General features: G+C 36.6%; 1 protein-coding gene across 8 annotated transcripts in view; it reads right to left on the bottom strand.

Annotated features, from left to right (window-relative positions):
• The window catches only part of ADGRB3 (adhesion G protein-coupled receptor B3), a 792372-nt gene that overhangs the window by 367617 nt on the left and 409408 nt on the right, over positions 1 to 15347 (bottom strand). For all 8 annotated transcript variants that reach the window (XM_049895042.1, XM_049895022.1, XM_049895052.1 and 5 more), the window contains one exon: positions 11150 to 11258. In XM_049895042.1, coding sequence (XP_049750999.1) covers positions 11150 to 11258 — 109 coding nt within the window. The remainder of the gene's footprint in view (positions 1 to 11149; positions 11259 to 15347) is intronic.

Raw genomic sequence — 15347 nt, 5'->3', positions numbered from 1 at the left:
TTACGATTAGACTTGGTTAACCCTGAGGAGTCTTTTCATTCTGAGTCTCTATGACCTTCCAAATAGAAGAAGCAACACAAATATAAAGATGTTAGAGAAAACATGATCTATCTCATTCATGAAGTGGCAGCTTATCTTTACAAAGTCCTAATAATGAATAATTTCCTTCTAGCCCTGCCCAATGTTCAGATGGTAGAATGACGATAAAATTCTGATGGCTTCTAAGGAGAAATTGTCCAACCTCACAGAGAATAGTAAAAATAAAATGGGCTTAAATTGAAAGAGCAAGGATTTATGTTGGACTCAAGAAAAAGAACAAATAAAAATAAACCCAAACAAGCTTGCTGGGGGCTCTAAATGTCAGAGACATTTAAATGGTGGCCAAAGTAGGTTTTTGACATTAGTTTCTAGCATAGCTTTCAAAATCTGCCTTATTTTGTCTCTGTAGATGAGTTCTCGAAAATGCAGTGCTGATACATCCAGCATTTTACCTCTTCGCACTACTTCCACGGCCACTTGGTCCAAGCCACTCTGCTCTCTCACCTGGTTTATTGCAATAAATTCCTCACTGGTTTTCCTATAACCCCTCATGTCTGATCTGTTCACTGTGAAATCCTCAGAACATAGAACAGAACCTGGTATATATTTGTTGAATGAATGTCTGTGACCTCTTAATGACAAGTCCATTAATCATTGCCAATTTACCATAGCAACACTGAGGACCATCTAAAATTGGGGTTCTCGATTGGATGGAAAGGAGCCCATCCCGCTGAGGACTGTGCCTTGCTTGGCCGTTGAAGGAGCTGATACAGCTTTTCACAACAACTTTCTTAGTGCCTCCACCCTCAACCATTTGGAATAAATGGATCATAGAAAATACAATGAGATAATTTCTATTAAATGAGAAATAATAAAAAAAAAAAAATTCATTGCTATGGATTGAATTGTGTCCCCTCCAAAAAAATTAAAAAATAAATAAATAAAAAAGATACATTGACGTCCTAACCACTATACCTATGAATGTGACCATGTTAGGAGAAATAGGGCTTTTCTTTGCAGATGTTAAGATAAATGAGGTCATGCTGGAGTAGAGTGGGTCCTAATCCTAATCCCTTCTGAGTGGCTTTTTACAAAAGAAAAGGACAGACCCAGAAACAGAGGCACTCACAGGAGAAGACAGCCTGTGAGGATGGTCTAAGAGCCAAAGAATGCCAACAAACACCAAGAGCTAAAGAAGATGAAAGAGATAAGGAAGGATTTTCCCTCAGAGCCCACAGAGAAAGCGTAGCCTTGCTGTTGCCCTGAATTTGGACATAAGCCTCCAGAGCTATGAGAAAATAAATTTCTGTCCTTTAAAGCCACAACTCTGTGGGATTTTGTTATGGCAGCCTTAGGCAACTAAGAGACTCATTGTGCTGCACATCTTTCCAAGTCAGAGCTTAAAACCATGTTTAAATCATTTATTTTTCTCAAAGGAACCAGTACATTAATAACATAAAAAAAAAAAAAACAACCTAGGTATTTTTAGTTTTCTCTTTCTGACCTACAGCAAAACACGTAGCTTGCTTCAAGTGTCTATCAAGAGTGGTAGAAAGCCGGGAGGCGGAGGTAGAACCTGACACTTTCAAACTCAAGTTTAGCTGACTTAACAGACCTCAGGTGCTGCAAATAAACAAAAAAAGATGTTACATTGTGTATCTCTCAGACTTGGTGTCAACTGACTATAAGTGTCTTATTTTTAAAGAAAGGAAGTTGAACAAGCAACGAACATGTGTGAACCACAAAGCTCAGCATAACAAAAAGGAAAATAAGCCCAGAAAGGCAAGCCACTTCATTTTTATACTTACATCATCAGATTGAAGGTTGGTTTCTCAATTTTAGAACAATATATTCTACCAAGGACATGGTTAAGTTTCATGTAAGAAATACCATAGATTTGATGTTGATGAGAAGGCATTGTGGAAGAAGATGGGATGTCAGAATTATGCCATTCTTCAGATTGAATTTGGATTCAATTTTGGAAAATATCAAGTATGAATGTTCATTCTGAAAACCCTAGTATTTCATATTTCTAAGAGAAGAATAGACAGTAATATTTAGCTTGGCAAAGAAAAATATCTTAACTTCAGTGTTTTCAAGATGCTGGCCTTATTGGATTACCCGGGAAGAACAGAAACTGTACATTAAAGAGTCTTGTACCTCTTGTAGAGTTTATGCATAGGAGCAACTTTTGAAATTTCTTACAACTAATAATTATAACGTTCTGTATTTGGAGATATTATTAGCCTAAAAACATTCATTTTTTATCCGACATTGTTAACTTTGAATAATTCCTAAGGAACAGTTATGAGATAGCAGTAAATGGGTGTGGAAACCTTCATGTGTGCAAATTAATTACTTGAAGATAACTATCAAAATGTTCATCGTGCGATCCACAGAAACTACCTAAAGAGCTCAGAAATTTAGATCACGTTCACTTGTGCCTGCACTATTCCTAGAGAGCTTGTTTGTTATACCATCAGCAATTACACACAATTTTTCTCAACTCTTGGACTAAAATCTTGGACTTTCATTAGTAACTAACTACAGTATTCATTTTGAAATGTTCTCTTCCTCCTATCCCCCACATGTCTGTCAGACTAGAAGAGATCCATATTTATGCCTATTCCCGAGAAAGGTGATCCAACTGAATGTGGAAATTATACAACAATATCATTAATATCATACACAAGCAAAATTTTGCTGAAGATCATTCAAAAATGGCTACAGCAGTATATTGACAGGGAGCTGCCAGAAATTCAGGCCGGTTTCAGAAGAGGACGTGGAACCAGGGATATCATTGCTGATGTCAGATGGATCCTGGATGAAAGCAGAGAATACCAGAAGGATGTTTACCTGTATTTTATTGACTATGCAAAGGCATTAGACTATGTGGATCATAACAAACTATGGATAACACTGCGAAGAATGGGAATTCCAGAACACTTAATTGTGCTTATGAGGAACCTTTACATAGATCAAGAGGCAGTTGTTCAGACAGAACAAGGGGATACTGATTGGTTTAAAGTCAGGAAAGGTGTGTGTCAGGGTTGTATTCTTTCACCATACCTATTCAATCTGTATGCTGAACAAATAATACGAGAAGCTGGACTATATGAAGAAGAATGGGGCATCAGGATTGGAGGAAGACATATTAACAACCTGCATTATGCAGATGACACAACCTTGCTTGCTGAAAGTGAAGAGGACTCGAAGCACTTACTAATGAAGATCAAAGACCACAGTGTTCAGTATGGATTATACCTCATAAAGAAAACAAAAACAAAAATTCTCACAACTGGACCAATGAGCAACATCAAGATAAACGGAGAAAAGATTGAAGTTGTCAAGGATTTCATTTTACTTGGATCCACAATCAACAGCCATGGAAGCAGCAGTCAAGAAATCAAAAGATGCATTGCACTGGGCAAATCTGCTGCAAAGGACCTCTTTAAAGTGTTGAAGAGCAAAGATGTCACCCTGAAGACTAAGGTGTGCCTGACCCAAACCATGGTATTTTCAATCACATCATATGCATGCGAAAGCTGGACAATGAATAAGGAAGACCGAAGAAGAATTGACCCCTTTGAATTGTGGTGTTGGCGAAGAATATTGAATATACCATGGACTGCCAAAAGAATGAACAAATCTGTCTTGGAGGAAATGCGGCCAGAATGCTCCTTAGAGGCAAGGATGGTGAGACTGCGTCTTGCATACTTTGGACATGTTGTCAGGAGGGATCCGTCCCTGGAGAAGGATGTCATGCTTGGCAGAGTACAGGGTCAACAGAAAAGAGGAAAACCCTCAACGAGGTGGATTGACACAGTGGTTGCAACAATGAGCTCAAGCATAACGATTGTAGGGATGGCGCAGGACCGGGCAGTGCTTCCTTCTGTTGTGCATAGGGTCGCTACAAGTCGGAACCGACTCAACGGCACCTAACAACAACAACTTCCTCCTATAAGTTATATGACACTGATTTTATATTGCCCTGTTCTGGAACTCCTTGTACTGCCTACCTCTGACCATTCTTACTCTCATACCTGCCCTGATTCTTGACTTTTAATGCAGGCATTGCTGTAGCTCTCTTTTCTCTTATTACTGTCTTGATAATCTAAAACACTTTTATGACTTCAGCTTTTATGTAGTTGATTCCCACGTGTGTATCTATAGATTTCGCTTCTCCATTAAAGCCCAAGACTTCATTTTCTTTTTGGCTTGGAGATTACATTTGTATCTAAACATCAATATATGGAAGACATTCTCAAATATTTGCCTAGAAAGTATAATATCTCTTATATTGTTGTGCATAGGGTCGCTATGAGTCGGAACTGACTCGACGGCACCTAACAACAACGACAACAAGTATAATATCAATTCCTCCTTTTTTTCTCACATCGCAGTAAGTTATGGAACCCTATCAATTATACCCTCAGAGAGAGTCTTAAATTCATACGCACATTTTTGTTCCTATTCTTATTACCATTACCATTGTCTCTTGCATGGATTACTCTAAAAAAGCCTTTTAACTAGTCCCCATGTTTATAGTCTTCCCAATGTCAAAAAATTCTATTTTCTGCTACAACCTATGTTTTACCAAAGTAAAGCTCTAATCAAGGCAAGCTTCAGTGGCTGCCTATTGTCTTAGAATTCAGAGCCATCCCCACCATATTTCAACATGCCTCTGCATTCTTATTTCACTTTCATTACTTCAGTACATATGTGTTCACATCAAGATAGACCACCTGTCATCCCCTAAACATAATCTCAACTTTGACATCTCTATATCATTTTTGTTAAAAGAATGTACTGGCACAAAGCCCACCCCTTTATCACTCACTCCCCCTTCATCTTGAATTGTCAACCATCCAGCCATCCTTCAAAAACTACATTAAACCCTTCTCTAAGAACTTTCTCTAGATCTTTACATGGAACAACATCTCTTGGAATGAAACTCTGTAACATTTGGTTTATATGACACATGCCAACATTTACTTGACATTTTATTTATTTATGTAATTCTTTTATTCCCACAACTAGACTGTAATATCCCTCCATGTCAGAAGACATTCATTTATTTTAATGCTCTAGATTACTTAGCAAAGACTTTGCTTATAGTAAGGAATTCTTTTTTTTTTTTTAAATGGAACATAATCAGTGGGCTAGCAACAATGCAACACATCGCTGATCTTCCTTGGATTCAATTTGATGAGTACCATTCAAATTCAAAGTCCAAAAATAAAACAATTTCTAAAGAATAGGCCATTCTTAACAATAAATAAAGCAAATACAATATATAACAGTAAGTCACTGTGGAAAACAGATGACTAAAAACATAATAAAAAACTAAAAACCAATTTACATGGCAACTTTATAGACAAATCTTCCTAACAATGAAGATGCATGCACGTGTCCTATTGTTTAATCAGATAAGATACATTCTATTTGTCTTTGGAATTGCCAACAGCTGGGCCTCAAAAAATGCCATTTTTGCCTCTTCAGTGCTTTATCTGATTTGTTTTATGCTAGTGCTTCTAAAAAAATCCAAAATTTTCTGAGTCATGAGTCTCATTTTCATCCTCGATAATATTTTATATTATAGCCAATATAAAAACTTTTAAAAGAATGGACAGTTTCAAATAGAAGAGAGTAGTTATCAAGGCATAGAAAACATGAAGTGATGAGGAATGGGAAAAGGTTTCCTTTGGCATTTGGGAGTTTCCTGAGGGCTTTTCCAAGAGGAGTTTCAGACAATGATGGGAGAAATGCTTGACTTCAAGGGACTGAAGAGAAAAATCTTTGGAGAGGAAGCACAGACAGCAAGGGTAAATAACTCTTTAAAGAACATTTTGTTGAAGAAAAATAAATTCATATTATACAACATTAACATATGGTTCCCCTGACCTAACTGACAATAATAATTTTAAAAATTACCGATACATTATATAATGCCCACTTTTGGCTAAAATAAAAACCATCCACCTTTACAATATTTTAAAACATTTAGAATACAATTTTATAATAAAATGAGGGATACCGATAGAAATTTGATATCTATCTGTAGCATTACTTCATCCATTCATTCATTCATTTGTTCAGTAATTATACGAACTATTTAGCAGAATATGTAGGCCTTAATAAGTGCTCACTGGAGTCCCTGAGGGGCACAAACTGTAACCACTCAACTACTAGCCAAAAGGTTGATTATTCAAACCCACCCACAGAGAAGCACTTCGGAAGACAAGCCTAGCAATCTGCTTCAGGAATGTCACAGCCTTGAAAAACCTATGGAGCAGTTCTACTCGGAAACACATGGGGTCATCATGAGTTGCAATCAACTAGACAGTAACTAATGCAACAACAATAAAGTGCTCATTAACTTTCATTTATTATAATTAACATATGCCTATTTTGAATGTTATATTCATATATGAATATGAAAAATACATATTCCAATGCTTTTATAAATGCATTGGCTGGTTTAACGTTTTTGTTAGTAAAACTATTTTTCCAAGCCTTGTATTAAACTTTTTGAGATCATAAATCTTTTGTGAATCTGATCAAAGCTGTGGGCCTGCTCCCTGGAAAAATGAATGCATACCTACATACCAAAGTATTCACAGATTTTTAGCATAAAAGAGCATTTCATTTATCACAAGCTGATGTAGGTAGGGACATTTTTTCAGATAAAAGATTTACACCTTTTCACTTGAACTATTTTTGGAAAAAAAATTTTTTTTTTCTAAGATATGCTACTCATTTCTCTGTCATCTTAATCTGATTATAGGAACTTTTATCTTGATGAATTAAAGCCATCATTTTAAACATCAGTTAATGTCCTAAATCTTAGAAGTAATGCTGTCAAAAGTAAGGCATGAAGAGTTGTTTGGTCCCATAAAATGGACTGCATACTGTTTGCTGCATTCTTTTAATACTTCTTTTTCTTTATTTCATTTATTCTACTTGTTATGTATGTGACTCCAACAACCCTCTCTCTGCTTCTGAAGTATTTTATCTAAACCAGTAATCAGAAAACAGAAATGCTGAAACTATATTTAAAGTTAAAATAAAATAAATAGGCTATTAGCAAGGTTTTGAGGATTTCTAATTAACTTGTAAGGGCTTTATGACATTTATTTTTGGCTATTCAGCACTCTCTCTTTCTCAAGGAACTTATTATCTATATTCCAGGAAAGTGAGGTGGTTATTTATACATAATGATCTTTTGGAATTCTTTAGTCTTTTCCCAACACTCTTAAAGAAAGTGGCCATAAATAATAAGCAACCTTTCTTACTTCCCTTGTCTCTATTTATCACTCATATGCTCTGTGTGTGTGTGTATGTGTGTGTGTTGAGTATAAAGACATCAATTATTATCTCAAGGCAATAGTTTCAGGGGTTCATTCAGCCTCCATGGCTCCAGAAAGTCTACATGTGAACTTGAAATTCTGTCCTACATTTTCCCCCTTTTGATCAGGATTCTTCTAAAGAATCTTTGATAAAATGTTCAGTAGTGATAGCCAGGCACCATACAGTTCTTCTGGTCTCACAGCAAAGGGGGTAGTTTTTCATGGAGCAATTAGTGACACATTCCATTTCCTTCTCTTATTCCTGACTCTCCTTTCTTTGTTGCTCCAGATGACTAGAGACCACCTTAAAGCTTAAACCAGGAATATCCTCTGAAGTCTTCTTAAAACCAAGTATAGTTTAGCTTAACTAGTAAAGAATGTCTGCCTCAAGCATTGTGCTCTTTTAAGATCTATCTTTATGGGATCAAACTGACAACAGCAACTAGGAAAATAGGAAACATAGGGGGCAGTAAATTTATGATAATGTGGGAGGAACAACTTATAAAAAAAGTAAAAATACTTCCTATATCTCCATTTAATAAAGGTGTTAGCTTTTCTTCTAACATTATTGTAAAGTGTCATCAATAGCCCACTGCAGACCTGCAGTGTTCTTAATATTTTTATGAAATGTATTGTGTCTACCACAAAGCGAAGAATATAATCAATGGCACCGAACTGTACATGTGGAAATTGTTGACATGGTGTATCTTTGGCTGTGTACACTTTCACAAAACAAAAAAAATCAGTGCTGGATAATTAATATTTGAAGTTAGGATGTATAGGGCTAGTGACTGCCAACTCACAAGTTTCACAATTTGCTACTGTAAAATGTTCCCTATGCACATCCTTGTTCAAAAACATTGCAGGTATCAGATAAAACAGTATATCATATTCTATATACACTAACAGATTTGCTGAGTGGTGCATAGCTAACATGTTTGGCCACTAACCAAAGAGGCTGGCAGTTCAAGTCCACCCAGAGGCTCCTTAGAAGAAAGACCTGGCGATCTACTTCTAAAAGATCGCCACCGAAAATCCTGTGGGGCGCAGTTCTACTCTGACACACACGAGGTCACCATGAGTCGGAATCAAGTCTACAGCAACTGGTAGTATGTTCACTAGTATCAAATTAGAGAACACGAAGAACCTGAATAATGATTATTTTTCATGGTATTCAATTTGATACTAGTGGATATACTTTAGTAGTGGAGAATAACCTTCAGTTCGGTCATCAAACTACTATATGGCACACCCTGGGCTGGTATTTGGAAAAATCAACAATAAATAAGGTCTCTTTGGGTAATCAATGTAATAATGCTTAGGATCTTTATTCACAGAACATAACCTGTTTTATACAGATTATTAGCACTACATAAATGATGAGAAGGCTGAGAATTGACACTGATTTTGAACAAGATGAAGACAATATAGGACAATATTAACTTTATTTGCAGCATTCAACTGCTTTGAGTTACTATGTTTAATATACTTCTTAAAGTTTTATGATAAGAAAGGAAGTAGAAAACCCTAGATAGCATATTCTAAAGCAAAAAGTAATACACAAAACTTTCAAATATACACTTTTGGTAAGTTAAAAGAAAAGTAAAGAAGAATGAATGTTTGCAAGCTTTAAAGAGACATTTATAGAATTTTTAAAGCAAATAATACTAGTACCACAGAGAATTTAATACACTTTTTTCTTTTTTTTTTTCTGAAACAGCCTACTCTAAGTCCAAGTTTAACTTTACTTGAAATTGGCTTGTTTCATAGTTTGTTTTTTTCCAAACACATTCTGAATAAATGCCATGTATTGATCTGATAATACTTTTAAATATCAGTGTCTTTTAGAACTGGAAACCCTGGTGGCATAGCGATTAAGAGTTACGGCTGCTAAGCAAAAGGTCGGCAGTTCAAATCCATCAGGCACTCCTTGGAAACTCTATGCGGCAGTTCTACTCTGTCCTATGGTGTCGCTATGAGTCAGAATGGACTCGATGGCAATGGGTTTGGTTTTTTAGAATTAGATGGCAACGTTTTACAAGAAGAATGAGAAAACAATAGCTCTTTTTTCTCCTCCGGTTTTACTACTAAATTACTTTGCCAATTGTCCAGTCTGGCACAGTGCCCTTCATAATTCCTTCCCCACTCCACCAGAGAAACTACAAAGCTTTATGGGAGAGGTTCCAGCTCGATTGGTCAGCATCCCCTGACTCTCTAGGTTTCTCCTTCCATGTGTCCTGAAACACATGGCTCACCATGCTTATCCTTTCCTAAGGCATTGTTTTCCCCTCATTGCCCAGTCATTTTTGAAATACATACTTAATTTGGACTTTCTCTGATTTCTGAGCTCATTTTTTTTTAACAAAGATACTCTCTTTGGTCTCTTTTTTCCTCATTGCCTATAGGAAAGGGCAGTTGTCTCCATTCCTGAATCAACTTAAGCTGTGGGACACACAGTTTGGGGAAAAGTCTGGGAAGTGAAGATGATTCAGAGGGGTCATTAAGACATCAATCTAACTGGTCAGGCCTTATGATTCATGAAGAGGGTATAAGGGCATCAAAAGGTCTCCAGACTTTTGATGACTTCTTTACATAGACTTTCCTCTACTGAAGAATATTACAATCTGAGGCCACCATGGTGGAAGATACTCTAGCATTGAATGAGTCCCTGTAGGACTGGAGGACCTTCAGAAGTAATCAAGTGTAAAATAAATTACCAAAAGCCTTAATCGTTAAAAAAAAAAAAGAAAAAGTTATGCTCTGTACCAGTTGAACCCCTTAGTTGATCCTCCACCAAGGTAGGTCTCTTCCTGATCCAGAAACCAAAACTTAAACAACTGTGAATAAGAATAAAAGGTAAAATGTTCAGTGGTCTTTACATGAGGACTACTTACAGCATGACAAATGAAAGGAAATCTTTCCGAGTCACGGTAACGTTTTGAGAAGAAGCTTTAAAGAAGTAAGAAACCTGTAAACCTATCTCAGTTCAATGTGTGTAATATTTAGGAAGACTATTTCTTTGTTCTTCTCATTTTTTACCTACAAAGAGAAATGTTCAATTTTGCTAATACAATAGTTGTTAGTTCAATGCACGTGTGGAGTGTGAATGTGTGTAGGTTTTACTTCTCTCTGTTATTCCTTCCTATTGTAAGAGGCAGCGTTAAAGGCGAATAAAGGAAGAAACACATTTTCACTTTATGTGCTCCAGCATTATAGAATTCACTACAGAGGGACCTGAGAGGCCCACTGTGTCCTTGAAGCCTTCAGAAAAATTGCATTGGCAGCAGTGATGCCCTTGTCACAACCCTTAGACGCACTATGAAGTGTCCACAACACACACAGATTCAGCACCTGCTTGAGACACCAAGGTTATGAAGACTCCTTTTTTTTCAAATGCACCGGTGTATACATATTCGAAACCAACTTGGATAGCAACGAGCATTTGGCAGATGGGAAAGGTAGCATGTATTCTCCTTTACATTTCCATGTCTAGATACACACTAGTAGGCCTATATGCATTCATACAAATGCACGTAGATGCACACACATATGTGAGTGTTTGTGCCCGTGTGCATGTATGCATAACATATATGTGGCTGGGCTTATTTAAATATCAGACGCTGGGTATTTTTAATATATTTACTCACATATACTTGAAGACATGAACAGTGGACATTACACTTAGAAATGAATGATGTAGATACTTGCAATTTTTTTTTTTTAATTTCAGAAAGATTTGGGGAAAAAATCCTATTTCTTACCTACATTTCCAGTCATTAAGTATGAATTCTGAAAGTCCATCATCCCCATTCCAACAATGTGTATAAAATCTTCAATCACCTGCATTAACTCTATTGAGCCTGGATAAATCTATAAAAATAAGTAAAGGTTAGATGGAATAAAATACTTTTATAATGGAATACATAACTCAATCTGAAAGACAATATAATCAGGTCACAAGTGAGTTCTGGCTTATTTTAAGAAGTTTCTGCACCTGGCAGCAGCTGTAATGTTTGAACTACTAGTTGAGAAAGACATCAGGTATCACACAGCAAGAACTCAGAAAGCAATAGGACACAGGGATTAATCCTCTTTAAATCTAAGAAAACTCAAAATATCTGAGAGATTGTCTACTCCGAAATAACATGGTCTTACTCTTACTGGGCTCCTTTCCTCACTTAAATGTAACATAAAACAAACACTGAAATTGCCTCTTTTTACCTTTTTACTTAGCATCTATATAAAGGGATAAAAAATGATACTATAAGGAAAAAACACAGAAACAAATCTTATTGATATCATGAGAATATTTACAAATTATTACATCCTTGCATAGTAAATATGTATCTTGGGAGAAATATTGTCTAAAAATTACAATAGCCACTTGATGAGTCATAATTTAGCAATGACTTCTGGATCATAATAGCTCTAGTGTAGATATTTCACATGTACATATACAAAACATATCTTTGGGATTGAAACTATTATTCTTATTTTAGGCGAGAAAAAGCAGTTCAAGGAGGTTAAAGGACATATGTGTCTTTGCTAGTGGCCGAGGTGGGCCTCCCCATAGACCTACCTGTGTATCTATCTATGTGTATATTTATCTCTTTCAGGACTATCTGCCTTCATGGCCCAAGTATTTTTTCCCCAACACCATGCCACCTCATGCATTATAAACAGATAAATGTTTTCTTAAAGACAACCAGATCCTAGGATAGCTTATTATGTGTGGAATGTGAAGGTCATTTAAAAGGGCATATGAATTTTCGCATGTGTAACTCATAAAACTTGAAGTCAGCCTTCATTATAAGACCATATTAGAGCAGAAAGTCTTTTGAAGTTAGGTTCACTTCTTTTTAGTCATCCAGCAACATTGTAGCTTCAAGCCACGAAAAACTGAATGGATTAAAGAGTTCCAGCTGCTTCATATTTGCAAAGGTTAGAGCATTAGGGGAAGAGACACTAGCAGGAAAGCATACAGTAGGAGCTGGAAGGGGGCTGAGGAGGAGAGCATGTAGGGAAGAGTGGGTAGCAGGCACAGTGTGTATTGTGGTTTGTGGCTGTGCCTATCTAAAAATCAGACACTGAATGTCCATGATATATATACTCATGCGTACTTGAAGACATGAAAAAATGGTTATTACACTTAAAAATGTATGGCATAGATAGAGGTCATTTTTTAATTTCAGAAAAATCTTGGTAAAAAAAGTCCTATTTCTTACCTACATTTCCAGTCATTAAGTATAATTTCTGAAAATCCGTCATTCCCATTCTAAGAATGTGCATAAAATCTCCATGGGCTCTAAAGCTTCTTATTACTATTGTATGTGTGTGTGTTTTCTTTCTGTTTTTGTGTAGGTAATGTGTATATGAGGAGTCCCTGAGTAGCACAAACAGTTAAGCACTGGGCTACCAACCCAAACCAAAGGTTGGTGGTTCAAATCCACCACAGGTGCTTCGTAAGAAAGGCCTGGCGATCTACTTCCAGAAGACAAAAAAATGTTGCCGCTTAGTCAATTCCAACTCATAATTCCACGGGTGACAGAGCAGAATTGCTCATAGGTTTTCTTAACTATACCCTTTATGGAAGCAGACAGCCAGACCTTTCTTCTGAGCTGCTGCTGGGTGGGTTCGAACCACCAACCCTTAGGTTAGTAGTAGAATGCAAACTGTTTGTACTACCCAGTGAGTTTTCCAAAAGAACAAACCAAACCAAAACCAAACCCAAACCAAACCCAGTGCCGTCGAGTCGATTCCGACTAATAGCCTAATAGCAACCAAAAGATCACATGGCCACTGAAAAAACCTATGCAGCACAGTTCTACTCTGAAACACACGGGGTGGCCATGAGTCAGAATCAACACAATGGCCGCTGGTTTGGGTTTTATGTGTATGGGTATGTATAGACAAATATTCCAGAGCAAGAGTGGGCAAACTTCTTCTGTAAAGGGCCAGAAAGTAAATACTCTATGCCTTTAGGGCCATGCGGTATCTGTCAAAACTACTCAACCCTGCTGTTGTAGCAAGAAAGCAGCCTTAGACAATATTTACATAAATGGGTGTGGCTGTGTTCCAAAACGTTATTTACAAAACTGGCTGGATTTGGTTCATTGGCCTCCAGTTTGCTGACTCTTGCTTTAGAGACACATGAATTTTCAGTCTAACAAGAAATAGAGAACATAACATCATGACTGAAATGGCTAATGACTTGTCAAGTCCAAGTGGTACAAAATATGCTGTACGGAGCATGGTCTTCTTTTCACTTTCAAATACCACATTTCTAGTAGGATGCTTTATCTGAATATAGTTTGATCCTTCATAACTAGGGCTGGTGGCTAGTCGCCGAGCCCTGAAGTGACACTTTTTATTGTTCAAACATGTAAGTTTTGTCTGTAAAAACTTTCTGACATCAATATTCACCATTTTTCTTAGCTAGATTTCCAAAAGTATACAGAGTTGTTTTATATTTTCGTTTGTTCATGCTATTCCTCTGTAATAAGATAAGGAGACCCACAAGGGATTATCTTCGGTAGATTTTAAACTGCTCTCATTACTGGAAAGTTCACGACACTGACCACCCTTCGTGCCACAGATTTGAAGACCTATGTACAATATAGCATTTATGACAACTCCTGTTAGCAAAAGCTACAAAATAGATTTTTTAATTATTTCAAATAGTTAAAAAAATAACAATACTAAGGATTATTACTACTGAAAAAGTATTTAAAAGACAAGAATATAGCTTACTCAAAATCACAAGCAAATAGATGGGATTGAGGAGTTTCCATTGGCTACAAGAAGGGCACCATTCATTATTTGTTCAAGTTGGGACTCCACAGTAAATTACACCATCTGATGAATTGCAGTCTTGTTTTAAATAGGGTATTATACATTTGTTCTAAATATATCCATAATTAATAGTCTCCAGCATTCTATAAAGATGGGTTTAGCCTCTGCAGCTGTATTCTAAGGACAGATACCATGTTCTCTACCCTGAGTGAATGAGGCTTTCCTCTAGAAGGATGCCAAGGGCAAATGCAGAATTCAACTAGTTCTACTGAAAGACAGACTCAGTATCTCAAACTAAGGAGTGATTTTTTTCTTGCTATGTTGAGAAGCACAAAAGTTGTACTTAATAATGAGGTGGCTCACACTGGACCATTTTTAGAGTTCCTTTAGGGTCACCATGAGTCGGCGTCGACTTCATGGCAACGGGTTTGGTTTGTTTTTTTTTAATCGTGAAAGGAATAAAGGGCCTGCTTCCGGAACAGAATTACGAAGGGAAAATTGGGGAGACGGTTCACCTGAACCTCAGTAAATATTCATTCTTCCTTTCAAAATTGCATTGTTCTCAGGGAATTTTTAACAAAGATCAAGTAGAAAACGAAGAAGTTGGTGCATTCAGTTAAATTAAACATTCGTAGGATTTTTAAAAACATGCTTATTCCCCCTTCCTTGATTTCCTAACCCATTTTTATGTAGTTAAGAAAAAATGCTACTAGCCATATGTCAGTTACTATAGCACGAATGGTGGTCCAAGGCTTTTTAAAACAATACTAAAGTAATAAGACCACTTTCTAGACTGATAAGGCATAGCAGAAAGAGAAAAAAAAATCAGAATACAAGATTTTATGTGAGCTCTTTTTTACAACTCTTGGTTTTGAATAAAAATCACATCTGTACATATGACCCAGGCAATAGGGAGCATTGTAGTAAATGCAAGTGATTTTGCTAGTCAATGCTCCTTAGCGTGATTTTGAACTATGTGCTTTTATATTCGCTGTCTTTCCCAGAGTCTGCAGACAGGAATGAAACTGATTGGTAAGGCATATAAAAAACCAAAAAAATTTTTAAAAACTCACTGCTGTTGAGATGATTCCAACTCATAGCAACCCTATAGGGCAGAGTAGAACTGCCCCATAGAGTTTCCAAAGAGTGCCTGGTGGATTCAAACTG

Source organism: Elephas maximus, chromosome 1 (assembly GCF_024166365.1).
Source record: "Elephas maximus indicus isolate mEleMax1 chromosome 1, mEleMax1 primary haplotype, whole genome shotgun sequence".
Lineage (NCBI taxonomy): Eukaryota > Metazoa > Chordata > Mammalia > Proboscidea > Elephantidae > Elephas > Elephas maximus.
The sequence above is the reverse complement of the archived record's forward strand: the minus strand, read 5'-3'. Positions and strand labels throughout refer to the sequence as shown.